Source organism: Tyto alba, unplaced genomic scaffold (assembly GCF_018691265.1).
Source record: "Tyto alba isolate M040663 unplaced genomic scaffold, T.alba_DEE_v4.0 Super-Scaffold_20000042, whole genome shotgun sequence".
In the NCBI taxonomy this organism is placed as follows: Eukaryota; Metazoa; Chordata; class Aves; order Strigiformes; family Tytonidae; genus Tyto; species Tyto alba.
This window is the reverse complement of record NW_024881293.1, coordinates 4,636,675-4,654,876: the sequence shown is the minus strand read 5'-3', so window position 1 is coordinate 4,654,876 and position 18,202 is coordinate 4,636,675. Positions and strand designations below refer to the sequence as shown.

Below are 18,202 nucleotides of genomic sequence, written 5' to 3'. Positions count from 1 at the left end.
GAGCTGCACCACCGAGGGGCAGAGCGGGACCACCTTCCCGCTAGCCCACCGGTCCTTCCGCTTCCGCACAACCGCACCTCCTCTCCCCATATCCTTCCGCCCCGCCGCCAGGCTGCCCCCCCCGCCCCGCTCCGCTGTGGGGGTGTGGGGGGGTGTGTGGGTGTGTGTGTGAGCGCGCGCGCGCGGGCGTTACCCGCGGTGACGTCATGCGCAGCCGTTTGACGCGTCACGCACCGCCCGGCTGCGTCACGTGCGCGCCGCGGCCGGGCCTCCGCCTCCAGCTCCCGCGCGTGGAGCCGGAGCCTGAGGCGGCGGCAGCAGCAACAGCAGCAGCGGCAGCAGCATGGCGGGCGGCCCGCAGGAGAACACGCTGCTGCACCTCTTCGCCGGGGGGTGAGTACGGCCGCGGGGTGGGGGGAGGGGCTGCCTCCCTCCCAGGGGAGCGCGGCGGGTCCCCGCCGAGGTGCTGCGGGAGCTGCCCCGGCTGAGGGCTGGGCTGGCGGCGGCGGCGCGACCGGCGGCCTCCCCTCCCTTCTCCGCGGAACGGGCTGTGGGCCGCGCCTCGGCCGCCGCCTCCCTCACGAACCTGCGCGCCCCGCTTTCTGCGGGCAAGGCGAGCGGTGCCTTTCCAGAATTAGAAAATAACATCCCCAAGGGGGTCAGGAGGGATCGTGGTGTGACCCGAGGTCAGCGCTGGGAGCTCAGTTGAGCTGCTGTGACATTTAGTTGTATATAATTTCAGAATCTGATAGAGCTCTGGTGTCCAGCCCTGTTAAATGAAACACTTCAAATCCTGCCTTCCTATGTGGCTGAATCAAGCAGGAGCTGAGGGATGTCATCTAAAAAGCATTGTCCAGGCAGCAGGCTTATACTTTCTGATGGACCATAGCTTGATTTTGTAAAGGAGCGTATTTGCACAACACTTTAATAAGCTCTGCGTAGGTGACAGTTAATAGTGGAGGCCTGATCCATATAATAGTGGTGCCTAATCCATATAATTATACTAAACCTCAGGTACTCCAAAAAGGGAAAAAACATGGGAGGAAAGAGAGTTAGAGAAGGTCCTGGCACTTCTGAGTAAGTGGCCTGGCATGCCACTACTTTTAAGTTCCTGCAAGGAGTTATAAACTTCTTGGTTTTGTTGTGTTAAAAGATAAACAACCCAGCCTACAAAACACCAGCCAAAAACCCTCTCAAAAAGCCTGGTTAATTAAGTTATTGCAGTAATTTTAGTAGTAGTCCAGTAAGATAGTTTTATGGTGTAAATTAAAAATAGATTTAAAAAAAACATCTGTTACACAGGTAGTAAGTGTTGTTGTATGCACTTTTGTCCTTATCAGAAATCGTCTTTTGTTTTAATCTTCTTTTAAAGTCTTAAACTACCAAAGTAGTAGAATATTCTGTAGTGCTTGTCAGCCGACAATAGTTAGGAAGAGAGTATGAAATCTGTTATTAGCTTAAATCTGTTTAATAGTAGACTGTTGTTTCTCCTGTTACTAAGCAGGAGACTTCAGTCTCCTCTGACATGTCCCTGGAGCAGAAAGTTCATTTAATACAATGTTAACAAAACTAAGTGGGGTTTTTTTTGGGACGCTGCCCTCCTGCTGGCTTGGATACTGTGTGTTGTTTTAAGTTCTCTCTTTCCCCTGCCTCTCCCAGTTGCATTAGAGTAGTACATGGAGCCTGTGACAGAAACCAGACCTGAATGTACACATGCAGCTTGTTTGGATAGTAACAATGCCTATCCAGAACTCTAGGTGTCCTCACGTAACTCACCAGACTATAAATAAATAGGAATTTTAAACTCATCAGTGTTTTAGTCTAGTACTGGGTGATCAGCATCTTACTTACTCGTTTAATGTATCCTCTATCTTCCTCAAGAATCCTAGTAAACAACCATTTTCTGCAGCATGCCTAGGCAGTCACCAGGTCCAATCTGTTTTTGAGAGTGTGGGGGGAAGAGAATGGAAACACAGCAGGGAATATCCCTCAGCCACTCTGGTGTAAGAAGATTAATCTATTTCTAAAGCAGTGATGAAAATACAGCACAAAGGAAAGAGATGGTCTTTTAGGTTATACAGTCCTTTAAATGTTCATTGCTGGACCTGATTCTTGCTCTGCATATCTTGTTATTTACAGAGACATGGAAAACTGTGCAGTCATTTGTCTTGCTCTGATGTTATAGAAAGGAAAATGAGACAGCAAATTTAGTTTCCTCATGCACCAGCCAATGCTGAAGTGTTTGGTCCACCACACACCCACCCGCCCACCATCCAAACGGTTTATTTCAGAGCAGTTCCCTGTTCAAGGCCCTGAATTTCCATATTCTGTGTGTGTACATATCTACTCATACCACTTGTAAAGTGAGAAGTGCAGACTTCTTGGGACTCACTGGATAGAACAAGAAATTGAACATCAGTTTTGAACTGTTGCCCAAGCTATTTAAAATGCCTTTCTCTAGAAGTAAGAAATGTAGTAGGAAATACATGATGTGTTTGGAGGGGTGTGGACCAACCAGATGATGGGGCAAGCTAGAAACCCAAATTGTATTAGGTATGAGGCTCTGTGCCATTTCTGCCTTACACATTTCAGTTTTCAGTTGTATTAGTGGTAAAGGATGCCTGTCAGTAAAATCTGATTAAAGGAGCTCAGCTGTGATAATATTTTGCTACGTCTTACTACGTCATCAAAAGAATTTTAGAAAGAATTGTTAGTGTTTTAGTGCTTGAGTAATAATCTCTGTTGAGGTCCTCCCTCAGTCCTTCAAATATCTTTACCTTTCCACTTTCTTTCAGAGAACCCTATTATAATAAATGGGTTGTACTGTGACATAAAGCTGTTTGCAGAACCAGGACCTTGGATAAAATGACCGCTCCAGCAGAAGAAAGTGCTGGAAGTTCAGAATACTTTAAGTTGTGTAAGATGCTAACCTTCATTCAATTGTGAAATATTTTTTTAAGATAAAGCAAGAGGAGGCCATTCACTTGAAACAATTTTGATAGAGACATTACTGGCATTATGATCGCTTCCTGTGATGGTGAGGATGGGGTGTGGTGTCAGTTTAAGATGATGTAATACAGTATCCTTACATGTGCACAGAAAATGCAGGCCAGCCTCAGATAATCTTAATGGCCAGCATAGAAGTGTTTAATACTTCAGGGCCTAGGAGTGATGAAATGCACTTGAGTGTTAGAAAGTGTTCTCTGTTGTTGAAAAAGATTACTTCCTATTAGCTGACTTGTAGTCAGACTAACTGGCTTCCTTTTGTTTCTGTTGGTTCCTTTTAAGGCAAACCAAAGGGTCTTGGCATTTTGATGGGAAGATGACTCTGAGGGCAAGGGAGCATGTCAGAAGCAGCAAAGAGAATGAGGCCTGACTTGCACAACATATGTGAGCATGTTTACAAGTCTGGGTTCCTGTTTCCCTGCTGAAGTCAGTGCAGTTGTTGCTTGTTTTTGTTTGGGAAAAACTCTGGACCAGGCTGCAGCAGAGGTTACCCTGTGTTGTCTTTCCAGCTGGACTCATACTGTTTACTACAGGGATCTCCTAGGAAGTGGTATTTCAAGGCTGCAGTGCCCTGCATAGAAAAGGCAAAGAGCAAAGACTGGGCACAAAGTTTTTATCTTGATTTCATATAGGTGCTGTGTGATACGTATTCTTTAGTAGTTTGGTTCAAACTGGGGGAACTGTTTGAATAAAACCACATTTGTGACTTTTTTTTTTTTTTTTCTGTCTTGGTTGCTCCTGTGGCTCTGAAAAGCAACCTTAGATACCAAAGCTTGCTTAAGGCACCTGTAGAAGAGTGGGAAGCATACTTTGGGAAGGTTGGTGACATCAAGCTGCTTTGAATTGAGGGCGTAGCGACATCTGTCTCCATGGACATAGGTTGACTGTCTCAGTCGTAGCTGAGAGGTGTTGGATGCACCAGGTTACAGAGACCCCTGTTTAAAGTGTTGAATTGGGCCTGGGTTTGCCTTAGTGCAGGTCACAGAACTAATGAAAAGTTACTCTCCAAATTAGTAACCAAATGAGTTGTGGGAAAAGGGACTGGTGTACTGCTCCCACGGATGTTAATTCTTAAGCAATGAGCTAATGCTGACAAACCATTTGGGAAATAACATTTCCGTTTGTGAAATGGAGAGCAGCAATCTTCACCTGAAGTATGTGTCTGCTGCACACTGTGTGGTCCAGGACAGCTAGAGGGGATGATAAGACTGCCTGCCTTCCAGCCCTCTACCTAGCTTAGGTTCTCATGTGAGTTATGTAATTTGCTAACGGTGTGTCAGCTCAAGGAACACAGTGTTTACAGGGTTATCTACACCTGATGATAACATTATCAGCTGGAAATATATTGAATGCTTAGTAACTCAAAATTAAGGCATTAGGAACAGTCTGTTTCAGTACTCGGTATCCTATGGTGCCTGAGAATGCATCAGCTTGTTTTGTTGACAGTAACGAAATATCACAGGTATAACCTGTTTAGCTCTTTATGCTGTGCATGTCATGCTAGAGCATGTGGCACATTTTAGTAAAACAGAATGAAACTTCTATTGCAAATACAATCTCATTCAAAACGTCACACTTGCTGTGAATATACTGCTCACTTTGGGATTTCCTTATTTGCATCCATGAGCATGATTCTTTGTCACAACCAGGAAAGCAGATGATACTCTGCACTGTTGGTGCCATGGTTTTGCTGAATCCCTGGCACTGCCACTGACATCAGTGGGACAGAGTCTTGCAGCTGCATTCGGGGAGCTCCACAGGCTTCTGAATCCCTCAGAGGGGTCCAGTCAATAATACCAAATGATTTCCCAAGGTGTATTTTGATGTTTAAAGCTGTATGTAGTGCCATCCATGAAGTGTGAATTGATGTATACTTGTCAGCTTGATTCTTAAAGTGGCCTGTTAGGTCTAGTTGCCAGACTTTGCACTAACACTTCTTTTGCAAGTGTTTCACTTGACTCCTGTCTGTCAAAAATTCACCATTAAGTGTTGAGAGTAGTTGGTGGTATTTGGGGAGGAAGAGGTAATTTCAGCTGCTCACACAGAAAAATGTGTCAGGCTGGGTTATGATTGCTCTAATCAAGCATCTTCGCTTATGGTCTTAGTAAAGACAGTGGTAATCTGCTGAAATATCATTAAAGGTTTGGATGCTTTTTTTGTTTTTGCTTTGCAGAACTTCCTTTAACATTCAGCATTGTGTTATTAAGAATATTGCTTAGTGATTAAATCTAGGACAGATGAAGTAAGAACTACTCTAAGATTCTTGGCTTCTATATCAATTGTGCTAGTGGGTGCTGAGAGTTTATTTCAAATGCAAGTCATTGGTATATTGGGGTGGACTTTCTCAAGATAGAAAGCTGGCAGCAAGAGAAAAATTGGAATTGGATTTTGAGACTTGTATTCTTGGGATGTTTTCTTTTTATGAAAGTAAATAATTTTTCTGCAGCTGTAAATGTATAGTACATTATGTATCTCCCTAAACACAAAGTATGTTTCGTATTCTCAGCCTAAGAGTTTCCTTAGTTCCTTTGTTTGGATATCACAAAGCAGAAAACTGTATTTTACTGTTGTAATGGCAATATATGCTTGACCCATCATGTAAGAAGAGGGGGCATTCAAAACCTGAAGTACAAATCCTGGTTTTATGGCAGTAAGTGGCAGCCCAAAGTGGATAAACTGTTGGGTGTCTCACACTGAACAGGTTTTCTATCTGCAATACATGCAGAGCAGAGCCCAGCTGGGAACCTCTTGTTATATGCTTGCCCTGTGACCTGTTGAAGATACTCTGCCATAGTGTTTTGTTTCTAGGGAGGTTTCTATCTTTTGACCAAGGACAGATTTAGATATTTTGGGGGGATTTTGTCAAGAGACTAGTGCAGTAAACACTGCCTAACATCTCTGGAACTGTAGTTCAAAAAAAACCCCGCCTCAAACCAGCATGAAGACTTGAAGGTTTTTCCTTGATTGCAGCATAAGATTTTCCCAAATAAAATTTATCTGGCTGCAAATCCATGGTCTGAATCTTTCAGGGTTTATGGCTGTTCATGTAGCTGAGGGAAGCTGGTTGTTTCCCCTTTCTCCCCAGATGTAGGCGTTTGGAACACTCTAGGAATATAAAGTGTTTCTTTTATGCACAGTGTGTTATTTTTCAGCCATCTTTCCAGGGAATAGAGCAGCAGCAGGGTAAGATGCATAGAATTCCTGTGTGGAGGAAAATCAGCTCATCTGAAGAAGCTGCCCAATACATCAGAGTCCTTACTTGGTCTGCTGTGTATTTTTATTTGGGACATAATGTATGCACCCTGTTGACATTCTGAGAATTGCTGTGTTAGATTATGCTGTTTTCTTAAATGTCACACTGATAACAAACTCTGAGCTGTTAAAACTGATGATGCAGATATTAACTCATTGTATTGAATATCAGAGTATTACATATGCATTACCAGAAGTACTTAAATATTAAAGGCTGGATAAATTAACTGGATTGTCAAACTAAAAGGATGAAAGGCAAGAAGTGGGCTAGGAAGGCAAGAAGACAGCTAATGCAGGAGGGAATATGCCAGAGAGGCTAAAAAATTGTATGACGAGATGTCACTCTAGACCGAGCAGCTGGTAATTCAGAAATAGCAAATGGAGTTTGTGTTCTGAATTTATAAATTGTCACTGTGAAGTATTGGTTTAATGATCATACATGTGAAATGAATCAGGACTGAAGATAGAGTACACAGTACTAGAGTGCTAGTAGATAAATGAACTGGGAATGAAGGCAATCAAATTCTCTTCATTGAGTTCCCACAGACTTAGAATTTCTCTGGAGTGTGTTGATTAGTCAGGTGTTATACGTACTTAAGTATACTTGTATTGGATATACATAGTAAGAAAGGTGACAGTGGGGATCTGCAAGAGGGATCCTCAAAAGACTTTCTGCTGCAAGTTATAAGTGGGAGCTGTGGGAACAGAAAAGGTTTTGCTGGAGAAGCTATTCCTGACCTCTCTTTTTTTCCCCCCAAAGATCTAATTTCAGAGAAATGTGAGCAATGTGAGATGCATCTGACAAAACAGAGAAGAATAAACTGAAGGGGTGTCCTCCAGAGTAGTACTGACACAACAGAAGGCTTGTGTCCAAGCCCTGGTTCAGTACACAAAATAATCAGAGGCCTGATAAGGTCTCTGTGAACACTGTTGTTTTTGAGTCAAATGACACAACTTCAGATGCTTTGTACCCAGCTCCATGAACAACTTTGTGACTTTATTCAACAGTCAAAGCATAGGTGGTTTAAAAGGGATGAAAGCAAAGCAATTTTTTAGTATCTGTCACTTTGGATGTATGGATTGTTCCTAGTTTAGGTTTTTTCCCCTTTCATCAGAGAAGAGGAAGAAGCAAGAGCTTAGAGGAGAAACTAATTTAAGCATGCTGTTAAATCATATTGCCAGTCTTGGTGAAAACAGAGCTTCTTCTGTTGGGTGCATTTGTATCTGAAACATAGTGTTTGGGGTCATGTACATGGACAGAATCTTGCAGAACATGAAAACTGTAGTGAGGAAGTTGTATTCCCCAGCCATGTGGTATGAGCTGTTCTTTTGAACCTTAATTTTTGTGGTTGTACAACTAGGGTGGCCAGGCTGTTATTGCAAGTGCAGGGGCTTCAGGGTTTTGGCAAAAAATGGTTACTGTTTGATAGAAGACACAGTTTCAGCAAGCCAAGTCATATGTACCATATAAAGCATTTATAAACTACTACGTATCAGACTCTAGCAAGCAATGCTTTTTTATGCACAAGACAAAGGATAGGACTCTTATTTATGTTTTTAAATTAATCTCCTTTTCACAGAAAACTACTTATACTGTATGTATAAACACACACACACATTCAGCCTATAGTGTCCTAATCCCCTGTGGCTTGTTCTCATCTGCCGCCTTCCAGCTTCCCATAAGAAAAATCCATTCAAGGCTATGTCTGTTTTAGGACAATAACCTCTGAAACATTGATGCCTCTGAAGTTTTTACAGGCAGAATTCCAAGTCCTGGCAGAACATGGGACCAGCAGATGGTCAGTCAGGAATTTTTTTGTTAGCGCTGGGCATCATCTTAGTGTTTACCAATCTCATCACTACACGTGATCATTATAACAGTTTCTTAACCTTCTCTCCCCTTCTCCAGGGCTTGGGAACAGTCTCCCTTGCCTAATGCCAACACTGCCCTGATTCCTAATAATTTGTCTACAATACAGAGCAACTGGGGACAAGTCTTCAGACTTTATTAATATGTCATGCTGTGATTTGACACATGCTATGTTTTCCTGACTCTGTCTTTTGTTTAATTTGTATTTTGCAGATGTGGAGGAACAGTTGGTGCCATCTTTACATGTCCCTTAGAGGTAATAAAGACTAGGCTCCAATCTTCGAAGCTAGCCTTCCGGGCGGTCTACTACCCGCAAGTCCAGCTGGGGACCATCAGTGGTGAAGGAATGGTCAGGCCAACATCTGTGTCACCTGGGCTCTTTAGTGTTCTCAAGTGAGTACTGCTCCTCCTGCCATTCAATATTGCTTGACACCAGTGATCTGAGTTTCAATTCCTCTGTGCAAACGCTGAATGCAGGCTTTGCTCCAGACTTGCACTGGAAGGTTTTGTGTCAGTTGGGCTACTGCCTTCAGCAGTAGAAAGATAAATTATTCTTTTAAAAAAACATACATGTTCAGGACTCCTGAGCATTCCTTTGAACTTCCACAGAAATTTGTTTCTACCACTTAGAAACTTTCCAAAGTGGATTGATTTAAATAAGTGTCTGGAGGTGTTATTTTTAAATTGTCTCCTCACATTTAGGTTTTTTGGTAGCTATGACTTCCTAGGGATCAATACACAGGACATACTGTAAAGTCTTGATATGCCTTAGCTTGTAGGAACTATCACAGAAAATATTCTGGAGGAAAGGGGTTTTTGTCTTTTCCAACCCTGAGAAGTGTCATCTTTGTCTCTTATTGGGAATGTTTACTGTCTCCTTTGAGCCTTGGAACAGGTAATCCTTACTAGCTGAGGCCAAATCGTGGCAAATAATTGAAGGACTGAATAAGCCATATAGGCTGTCTTTTTTCCTCTTTTGTGGAGCTATTCCCAGTTTGCTTTGAGTAGCTAGTAGAGATACTTGTTGCTCTTGCTGCCCATGCTATTTATCGGTTTGATGGAGGGAAGTTTTAATTCCTCTTAAAGTGCACTCTCTTTGGAACATCGTATAAAAGTGAGAGCCTGTAGCCTTTCCTTCACCTTAATGGACTGGTGTTGTAACAAGGTTTCTGGTGCTCTGCGCTTAGCCATGGATGCCATTCCCTCATCTGGCTTTTAAGCTGGCCCTGCTTTGAGTGTGAATTTGAACCAGGTGACCTCCAGAATTCTGTGTTTCTGTACATTTTAAGTTATGCTTGTCTGAACTCTTATGTGGATGATCTGTAAGTGGAACTTAGGGGAGTGGGAGAAGGACACTTTATGAGAGCAGTCTTGCTAAAATCTAATAGCTAAGGGGGGACTTGGAAGCTTTTATCTCTTCCTCAGCTACAGCTGATTTAATGAGCTCTCCTCTGTTTGCTATTAGATGTTGTCTTTGCCAATTATTATGCACCAATCCTACCTACACCTGTATTAGTTATGACCTCTGCTAAAAGCCTCCTGTGTGGTTTCAACTGCAACAGTTGATGCTCCAGCTGTTCCCTATTCAGATATGTATACATAAAGAAGAGGAAATGTGAAATCATCTAGCTTACAACTGCTGAACAGTTTTACTAGCAACTCTGAACTCCAAATCTCTACTGCTGTATTTCATATCAAAGCACCATAAACTTATGGTTCAGAACTCATGCAAGTGGATTGAGTGTATTTGGATCATTGAGCACCCCAGGGTGATGCAGAGAAGTCCTGTTTAGATCGGGTAGCAGAAATGCCAAAGAAAATAATGACTAGCAAAGCAAGTTGAATGATTTTATGTAAGGCCAACATGCTTGGCAGATTGCCTGGGGAGAAGCTGCACACTTATATAACAGTACAGTACTAATTCAAATTCTCTGCAGAAGTATCTGGCTAGAGTCATCCTGGGACTTGAGGTTCTGTATTGTAAACAGTGCTTCTTTCCCCTGCCAAACATTTCTTTGTCTATTTAGAGGTAAGTCTAGAGCAATTCGTGACTGAAAATGTAAGGTAGTGCCAGTTGCCTTTGATTTTAGTCTCCTTTCTCTTGCTATCTTTTCACCTTGCAGCATTGGACTTTAGGCAGCTGTAACTAAAGTGAAAACTTTAAGGCACAAGGCTCTTAATTCATCATATTGGCCCATCTTTTCCTGCAGTTGTCTTTTTTTTTTTTTTTTTTTTAAAGGAGAGTTTAAAATTGCGTCAACCTTTTAATATATTTATTAAACTCATTAAATTTGGTGACTATGATCTTGATTTCATTTAACTTCAGGAATTACTCAGCTGTATATATCACTAAGTTTTTGACCTGCTAACTTCAGAGGATTGAGAAATGAGAGCAAAATCTTTATGCTGTCATTCCCTTGCAGGCAGCATCTATGAAGAACAGATAATGATATTGATTATGTTATTTCTGGTAAAATACAAATGTATGAAGAAAAAGTTAGGTGTCTTTCTTATAGTCTTCCATCCCTTTCTCAACCCTAGCCATGCATGCATTGCCAGGCTGGATATGACTTGAGCCTTTTGATTTGGGAAGATTGTATGGCCGAAGAAGCAGCCGTTAGAGCCCTACATGTAAAATTGCTCTGTAAGAGTTAAAGGTGTTGAGTATGAAAGCCCCTTAACTGCTGTAAATAGAAAGAAAGTAGGAACTCTGGAGGGCAGGTTATGTCTGCTGTTGAATAGAAAGCACTCCAGAAGGACAGGCTGTTTTTGTCTAATCCATTTAAGATTCTGATGAGTCACCCCAGCTGGAATCTGCAGTCGTGACTGTTAAGTGACAAAGAAGAGTAGTTGGTGGATCTGTCTCCTTGGAGACACTCAGCCCTGGAGTTTACACAGAAAGTTCAACTCTGCTGCAAAAAAAAAGTATTTCAGAAGCTTCTGTATCTTATTCTGTCTATTGAGCTTGGTTTTGGAATATCTGGGGAACTTTCTCAACAGTGCTAATGACCTAGAAAGCAAATTCTGAAAAATTGGCAGTTCCAACAGGTGCACGTGAACTGTCCGTGGAGCACGGTGTTATCTGGATTTTCTTGCATGGTTCTCACATGGTGAGTTAAGTTAACGGGGCTGCTGTGTAGCAGATTGTACACTGAAACCCGAGTGATTACTGGACTGTAACTGGCTTTCGCTGGCAAATAATTGGCTGTTTACTAGTGTTTGACTGTTTAAGTCATTGTAAATGTCTGCTGTTAGTAGTGCAAGGAATTTGTAAGATAAGGTTTTTTAATGAGGCACTTCAGAAAGATACTCTGCAGAACTTGGCAGCTGCTGGGGAAGCTGTCCAAACAGTTTATCTTCTTCAGAGAAGTCCTAGCTCAGCATGCCCTCTAAGGAGTGAGAGAAGATGGGTAGAAATGGCTTTGGACACCTGGGCTGTAGCAGTCACAGAACTGCAGCAGTTTATCACTTGGTGATCTTCCTGATTTAGACCTGATCATGAAGTCCAGTCCTGACAGTGATTTACAGCAGTACCTCTGTAGTTGGAGTTTACTTGGGAGAGATGATGTGAACTCTTTTGAATGCTCTCTAAACCAGATATCCCCGAACTCCCCAGGGAGACATAGCTTGTACTACGGTTGCCACATTCAACTTTCACTCTGGGGAAAAAAAGGCGTCACTAGGTAACTGTGAAAGGGAAAAGGATTTATTTTTTTTTCATGTCTCTGCACAGGAAACAAACTCCCAAACTGCTTAAATACAGAGAATGCCAAAAATATTCTTTGTTCATCAGTCAGCTACCACTGGATTCTCCATGAAACTTTAAATTCCTGACAGCCTTCAAAGAATGGAAATTATACCTTGTGCCATATGATACACATTTGCCTGTAGTGCACTGAAGTCTTATGGTGTAGTGGCTCTTCAGTATTGTATAATTCTGCAAATTTTCAAGTATATGATGTAGCTTAAAAGCTAAAAGCTTCACAAATAAAATCTATTGCTTTTGTACAGTTCTTTTGACTGCCAGTCTGACGGAACAAGAAGCATAACTTTTAACCCCAATACTAACTTTTGTTTATCCGTTTGTTTTTATTTTAAGGTCAATTCTGGAAAAAGAAGGACCAAGGTCACTCTTCCGAGGGCTGGGTCCAAACTTGGTTGGAGTTGCACCATCAAGGTAAATAGTTAAACTATTGCTAAAAGACACATTTAAGGTACCAACCCAAATGTTGCAGTGCATTTGTGATTCAAAAGAATAGGTTGTGATGTTCTCCCATCTGTAAACTGAGATTTGTGCATGTATGCTGCACGATATACATACCAAGAAATCTGCTTTATACTTGTCTAACACTGGAAGGTGCAGATTAAATAAGGCACTTAAATTCCAAGTCATTGCAAGAGCTGAAAACAAGAGAAAGTAGTGCAGAAAAATCTGTAGGATTAATATTTGCATTTTTCTAATATGATCTGCTACTTCCCTGTGAATATATAAAAGTGCTTGCCAAACCCTGAGTAGGAGCTAGATGTGAGGGGAGAGGAATATACCTATCTGGTCCTCAACTGCCTAAATTCTTCTCAAATGAAAAACTGCAGCTGAGGAGGAAAGACTTACATTGCTCCCACATAACCTGAAGGTGTGTGTCCATCCTTTTTTTTTTTTTTTTTTTTTAAAAAAAAAAAAAAAAAAAAAAAGCAACTACTAAGGCAGCTACCAAGTTTGTATTTGGAAGTCTTACAGGCACCTAAATGGTTTCCATGTGTACCTATGACTGTCCCATTCTTGGCAGGGCTGAAGATCTTTGTGCCTAGCAAATGTTAAACTTGTTAGCAGTTGGGAAATTGGCAGATATTCTCTGCCTGAAATCGAACCAGTTAAAAAGGAACTTGGAAGAGTGGTGTACTCACTCTCTGGCCTCTTGCCCAGTAGGTAGGATGTTCCCCCGGAAATGGGGAATCCTATTTCTGTACAGGTAATCTTTGCAGCAGGCATCTGAATCCGAGGCTGCCTGCTTCTTCACACAACTCACTTGTGCCGTCTTTTGTCTTCCTTCATATTCTTCCTTAAGATTGAAATAAGGTACTTTATGGAAATTCTCAAATTGTAGCCGCCAATATCCATCTTCTAGCGGTTCGCTTCAAGGAGCTGTGATCTGAACATACATGGTTCAGATAGCTTCTTACTCATCATATTGACTGTTGCAGATCAGCTGAGCTTCCTCAATTCCTATGCATTATGTAGGGATTTGAGGTGTGTACAACTATTTCAGTCCAGGGTTAAGTGTTTAAAGCATGAAGTGCTGCTAACACAGTTATTATAGTGCTGAAAAAAATTATGGAAAACATGGGCTCCAGGTGGGAAAGTGACATTTCCAAGTTCATAAAGTGCGTTTAATGCCAGAGCTGGTGTAGGTATCCAGTCTAACTCGCTTTGTCTGCAAGACCATGTTGTCTCCCATCTCAGACTTGGTGTGAAAGTTAAATATTTCTACCCTGTGGGTGTCAAGTCAGATAGTGGCACTATAGTATAAGAAGACAAAAAAAAGAACCCTGTGTCCTTATAGATGGAAGTAGTCATGTGGAGGCCTCTTTGCAGAGGAAGTCTTGTTTTTCAGGAGGTGGGAGGGAAGAATAGTAATGTATCTAATTTTATGTTGTGTGTGTTACATTGCCTCTCTTTTTTTTTCGTCTCCACAGAGCTGTCTATTTTGCATGTTACTCCAAAGCCAAAGAGCGATTTAATGGCATTTTTGTGCCCAACAGCAACATTGTGCACATCTGTTCTGCAGGTTCTGCAGGTATGTGTTTGTAATTCATCTTCTGTATGGTCTACAGCAATACCCCAGTGTCCAGCACCTCGCCAGTAGCAGGCAATACATGCACTGGTGTCTGTATGGCTCTGAGATACACCTTAATTCCTTAAAGCATTTATTCCAAGCTGTTGTTGCTGCAAGACTACTTATATCCCTCGCAGTAGCTGGGAAATGAATAGAATGAATCATAAGGAGGGGACTGGACTTTCAGTCTGTCTGTACAGGACACCAGTCTTGGCTGAGAGCTCTGGATAATTGTGGTATATGAATGGTACAGAGGCCAGTATGTGGCGCACTCTAAAAATGTACATTTAATTTGAGGTTGTATATGCCAGAAAATGAGTTTGCTATAGCTCCCAACTTACCTTGTCTACAGAGGAACTGTCTTCCTGTCCAACACTGAAATATTTCTAGATTGTTGCTTACTAACTTGGGATGAGCATTTTTCCAACTGCAGTGCAGTGGTAACGTCTCTGTAATAAAAAAATACTAGTAGGCGCCAGCAAATTTTTGATACTGTTTTAGCCAGGTTGTTTTAGGATGTTGTATTTTTCCTACCAGGATGAGGAAAACAATTTGGTCTGGTAGGAAAAATACTGCAGAAGAGCTCCAGTAGTTCAAGCATCTGTTACCAGAGTGATTGTTAAAAATAATCTTTCTCAAACCCCTTAATTATGGGTGGATTCTGTTTATGAGGTGGCTCAATGGCACCACCTAGAGCCGTGGGGAAAACAAGACTAATACACATGTGTTTTCCCCACAGGTATCCTTTTGTCTATTATCCTAAAACCTAGTCAGTAAGTAAGATATTTTGTCTACAGCAGTCTTTAGGGACATGAGGCACATATTAAAATAGGTGCAAAAAGGATGAATCCTTTAAGAAATTCCAAGGCTATTGGTCGACACCTCCTGAAGTTTAACATGAGATGGTTCTCTGGCAAGAGAGAGACTGTAAGCTACGCACCTGCATGTCTTTTGAAACCTCTAGATAGAGCTGATAACTAGAACTGTCTTCACTGCACAATGTATAAAATTCATGTTTGCCATGGCAATACATCAGCCTGGATTTAGCTATACTTTTAGTTTTCTTCTCTCTTTTTCAGCCTTTATCACAAATTCCCTGATGAATCCTATATGGATGGTGAAAACCAGAATGCAACTGGAACGGAAGTAAGTAACTGGTTGAAGGAGGTGGGATGCCACTGGGTGGCTAAGGGAACCCCTGGAAAACTGAACTTCCACATTTTTATTCATGGCTCTTTGTACTTTGATAGATCTTGCCTGGTTGTTTCCCTGACTTTCAATTCCAACTTTCAAGCCACCATGCTTCTGCCTGGTCTGACTGAAGGTTAAGGTTCTGTGTGTCCTACTTCAGTTTGATGCGTAGTTACTACTGAGAAGTTGCTTTGAGTGCTGAGCTAGGTTCAGTTTCTGGTTTCACTGTAAACCTGAAGTCAAGTTGAGCATAGTATTATTTCTCTCTCAGATTCCTGCTTATAGCAACTTTTGTGCTTCAGAGGTCTATGTTGAGGATAAATATATCAAGGACTGAAATACTTTGATACAGCAATAATAGAGGCTGTGGAGAGGTCAGAAGAGCTCATGTGGGAGACTGATCATGAGGTTGCAGTTTGTGTCCCATTTGGCAATATCACTTGTGCTGATCCTAGATCATGCAGATGCGTGTGTTACTGCAACAAACCCAGGTTCATGATACACAACTAGGTAGCTGTAGACAGAAAGGGTTATGGTTTTAAATTTTAATGAAGCCACATTAGTTTAGTTTCATAAAACGTTCTAGAGGCAATAAGAAACTGTTGTGGTGGCTTAATGTTCTTTTGCCTCCTTCTGTTAACCATACCTCCTGAAGACAGAGGGAATTTTACAGTAATATCTTTTAGTTGAGTGATTCACAGTCACTATTGGATATGGAAGCAGTGAGGGACTCTGCTAATAATGTGACTGCTTAGAATGAAAATTCCTTCCTGCAAGGACTCGTTAGATCAGATAAGAAGGATGCTTTAAGGCACCACAATTTATAAATGATTTATAAGACTTAATTCCAGCACTTCACAGGGTGGCACCTTTGAACTGAGAGCTGCCTCTTAAAATGAACTATCATTTCTCATGTAGCAGCCTTCTGTCTCTTGGCCTGCTGAAGGCTGCTTTAAATGGAATTACTAGTTTAACACAAAGCAGTGCCTCTTCAGTGCTTATTGTCTTTTAAAGCATTGGTGTGAACTGTGACAGACTGGATAGAACCTGAGCTGAGCAAATGATTACAAGTGTGTATTAGTGAATTAGCAAAGCCAAGTGTGCACTCCTAGCATGATAGTCCTGCTCTATGCAGCTTTCCTAGATTTTTGCAGTAAAACTTAGCAGAGTAGTTATAAGAACTGTTGAAAGCCGTGAGGTTTTTTTAATATGAATTCTTTTTTCTGGGCTCATTATATGCTCTGTTCTGTTTGTTTTTTAGAGTCAGGGGTTCAAAACCAATGAATGCTTTGCAGTGTGCTAGATATGTTTACCAGACAGAAGGTATCCGTGGCTTTTATAGGGGCCTGACTGCCTCCTATGCTGGGATTTCTGAGACCATTATCTGCTTTGCTATTTATGAAAGTTTAAAAAAGCACTTAAAGGAAGTCCAACTGCCCCCTTCTCCTAATGGGACCGAAAGGAACTCAACAAGCTTCTTTGGACTGATGTTTGCTGCTGCTGTTTCCAAGGGCTGTGCCTCTTGTATTGCTTATCCACATGGTATGTTAACTTTCCCATTTTTGACTACAGTAGAACAGCTGTTGCCTGTAATCCAAGACAAATGATGGGGTTTAGGGTTGTAAAATTCTTAGTTGTTTGAATGGCCAGGCGCATGTTACTGTGGCGTGTGCATATGCATTGGCATTTTCAGTACTGGTCTCACCATTCCTAGTTAGCCACATACTTGGTGATTGGGGCTTCATAGTTTTAAAAAGCCTCCAAAAATGCCCCAAAGAAATTGAATGCCTAATGCTTTTGTTCTCACTAGTAGCCTTATCTGAGTACCCACAGCCTTTGGGATTCTGTGATCAACTGGTGGGAAGCACTTGTGGGCTGAGCGCTGCTATTCTTTTTGGATAGACGTGAATGTTATATAGGAAGAGCAGTGTTGATTATGTGAGCATCAGTGAAGCATTTAGTCCTGTAGTAGCTTGAATGAGCAAATAGTCCATTTATTCCACATGAAAGGCAACTCATCTTTAACTCTGCTTCCTGCTTGAAGGGCAATGTGTACAGGATTCCATGGCTGAAAGTACTGTCAGGCAACTGGTACAGGAAGGTTTTCATGTCCCTGGGTTTTGCATACTCTTCCCTGGTAATGGCATGTTTCTCAATGGGAAGGTTTAAGTCTTGTTAACTTTGGGCTCTGTTTTACTTTTCTGCAGAGGTCATAAGGACACGGCTGCGAGAAGAAGGCACTAAATACAAGACTTTGATTCAGACAGCACGTCTGGTAGCACGTGAAGAAGGCTATCTCGCCTTCTATAGAGGACTCTTTGCCCAACTCATCCGGCAGATACCAAACACAGCCATTGTGTTGTCTACCTATGAGTTAATTGTGTATCTGTTAGAAGACCGTGCAAAGTAGCAGAGCCGAGACTCCTGTTACAGACTGTAGACCAATTTCTTCGTTGAACAAATAGTCCTTTAAGAGACTGATGCAGGTGGCAGCGCTGGTGGAAAAACTACAAGTCTGTGACCACCTGCTGGATATTTCCTTTTGGATTCATGCTTTCTGAAAGGTCTCAAGTCATTAACGTTAATAGTTAATTACAACTTGTTTTTTAACTTAATGATAATTAAACTGCTACTAAATTAATTTACACTATTTAATTTAAGTATATGTTTGTCCTTTTCCTTAAGCACAGCCATATGTGGTCAAGGAATGTACCTCATACTATCAAGTGATCTCTTGGACTCATGTTCATTAAAACTGTATTCAAACAGAAGAACTGGTTTGGAAATTTGAAACTCTGTCTTCTTACCGCTGGAGTCTTGTCACCTTTTAGTACTGTAATAGCCTAATGCCCAAATAACTTTGAGAGATCTTCTGGTTTCTTCAAGGTGCATCATTCATTGCTGTGTGAACATCCTGGAGTGCTCAAGTAGGACAATCTTGTAGTAGATTTGTCTGTTCTGATGGTATGAAACATGCACACCAGTATCTCTTAGAAAAGCCACTTACACTGGCAATATTGCTGGAGTATGCTTGTAGGAGGCTTTCAGT

The 18,202-nt window shown here is 41.6% G+C and overlaps 1 protein-coding gene across 1 annotated transcript; it reads left to right on the top strand.

The window, feature by feature from the left end:
- Positions 1-242: 242 nt before the first annotated feature.
- Positions 243-17,924, top strand: SLC25A33 (solute carrier family 25 member 33). The gene is made up of 7 exons (XM_033007825.2): positions 243-393; positions 8,342-8,521; positions 12,228-12,305; positions 13,823-13,923; positions 15,042-15,108; positions 16,415-16,695; positions 17,361-17,924. Exons 1-7 carry the CDS (start codon positions 344-346, stop codon positions 17,561-17,563), a joined length of 960 nt encoding a protein of 319 aa, XP_032863716.2. The 5' UTR covers positions 243-343; the 3' UTR covers positions 17,564-17,924.
- Positions 17,925-18,202: the final 278 nt, after the last annotated feature.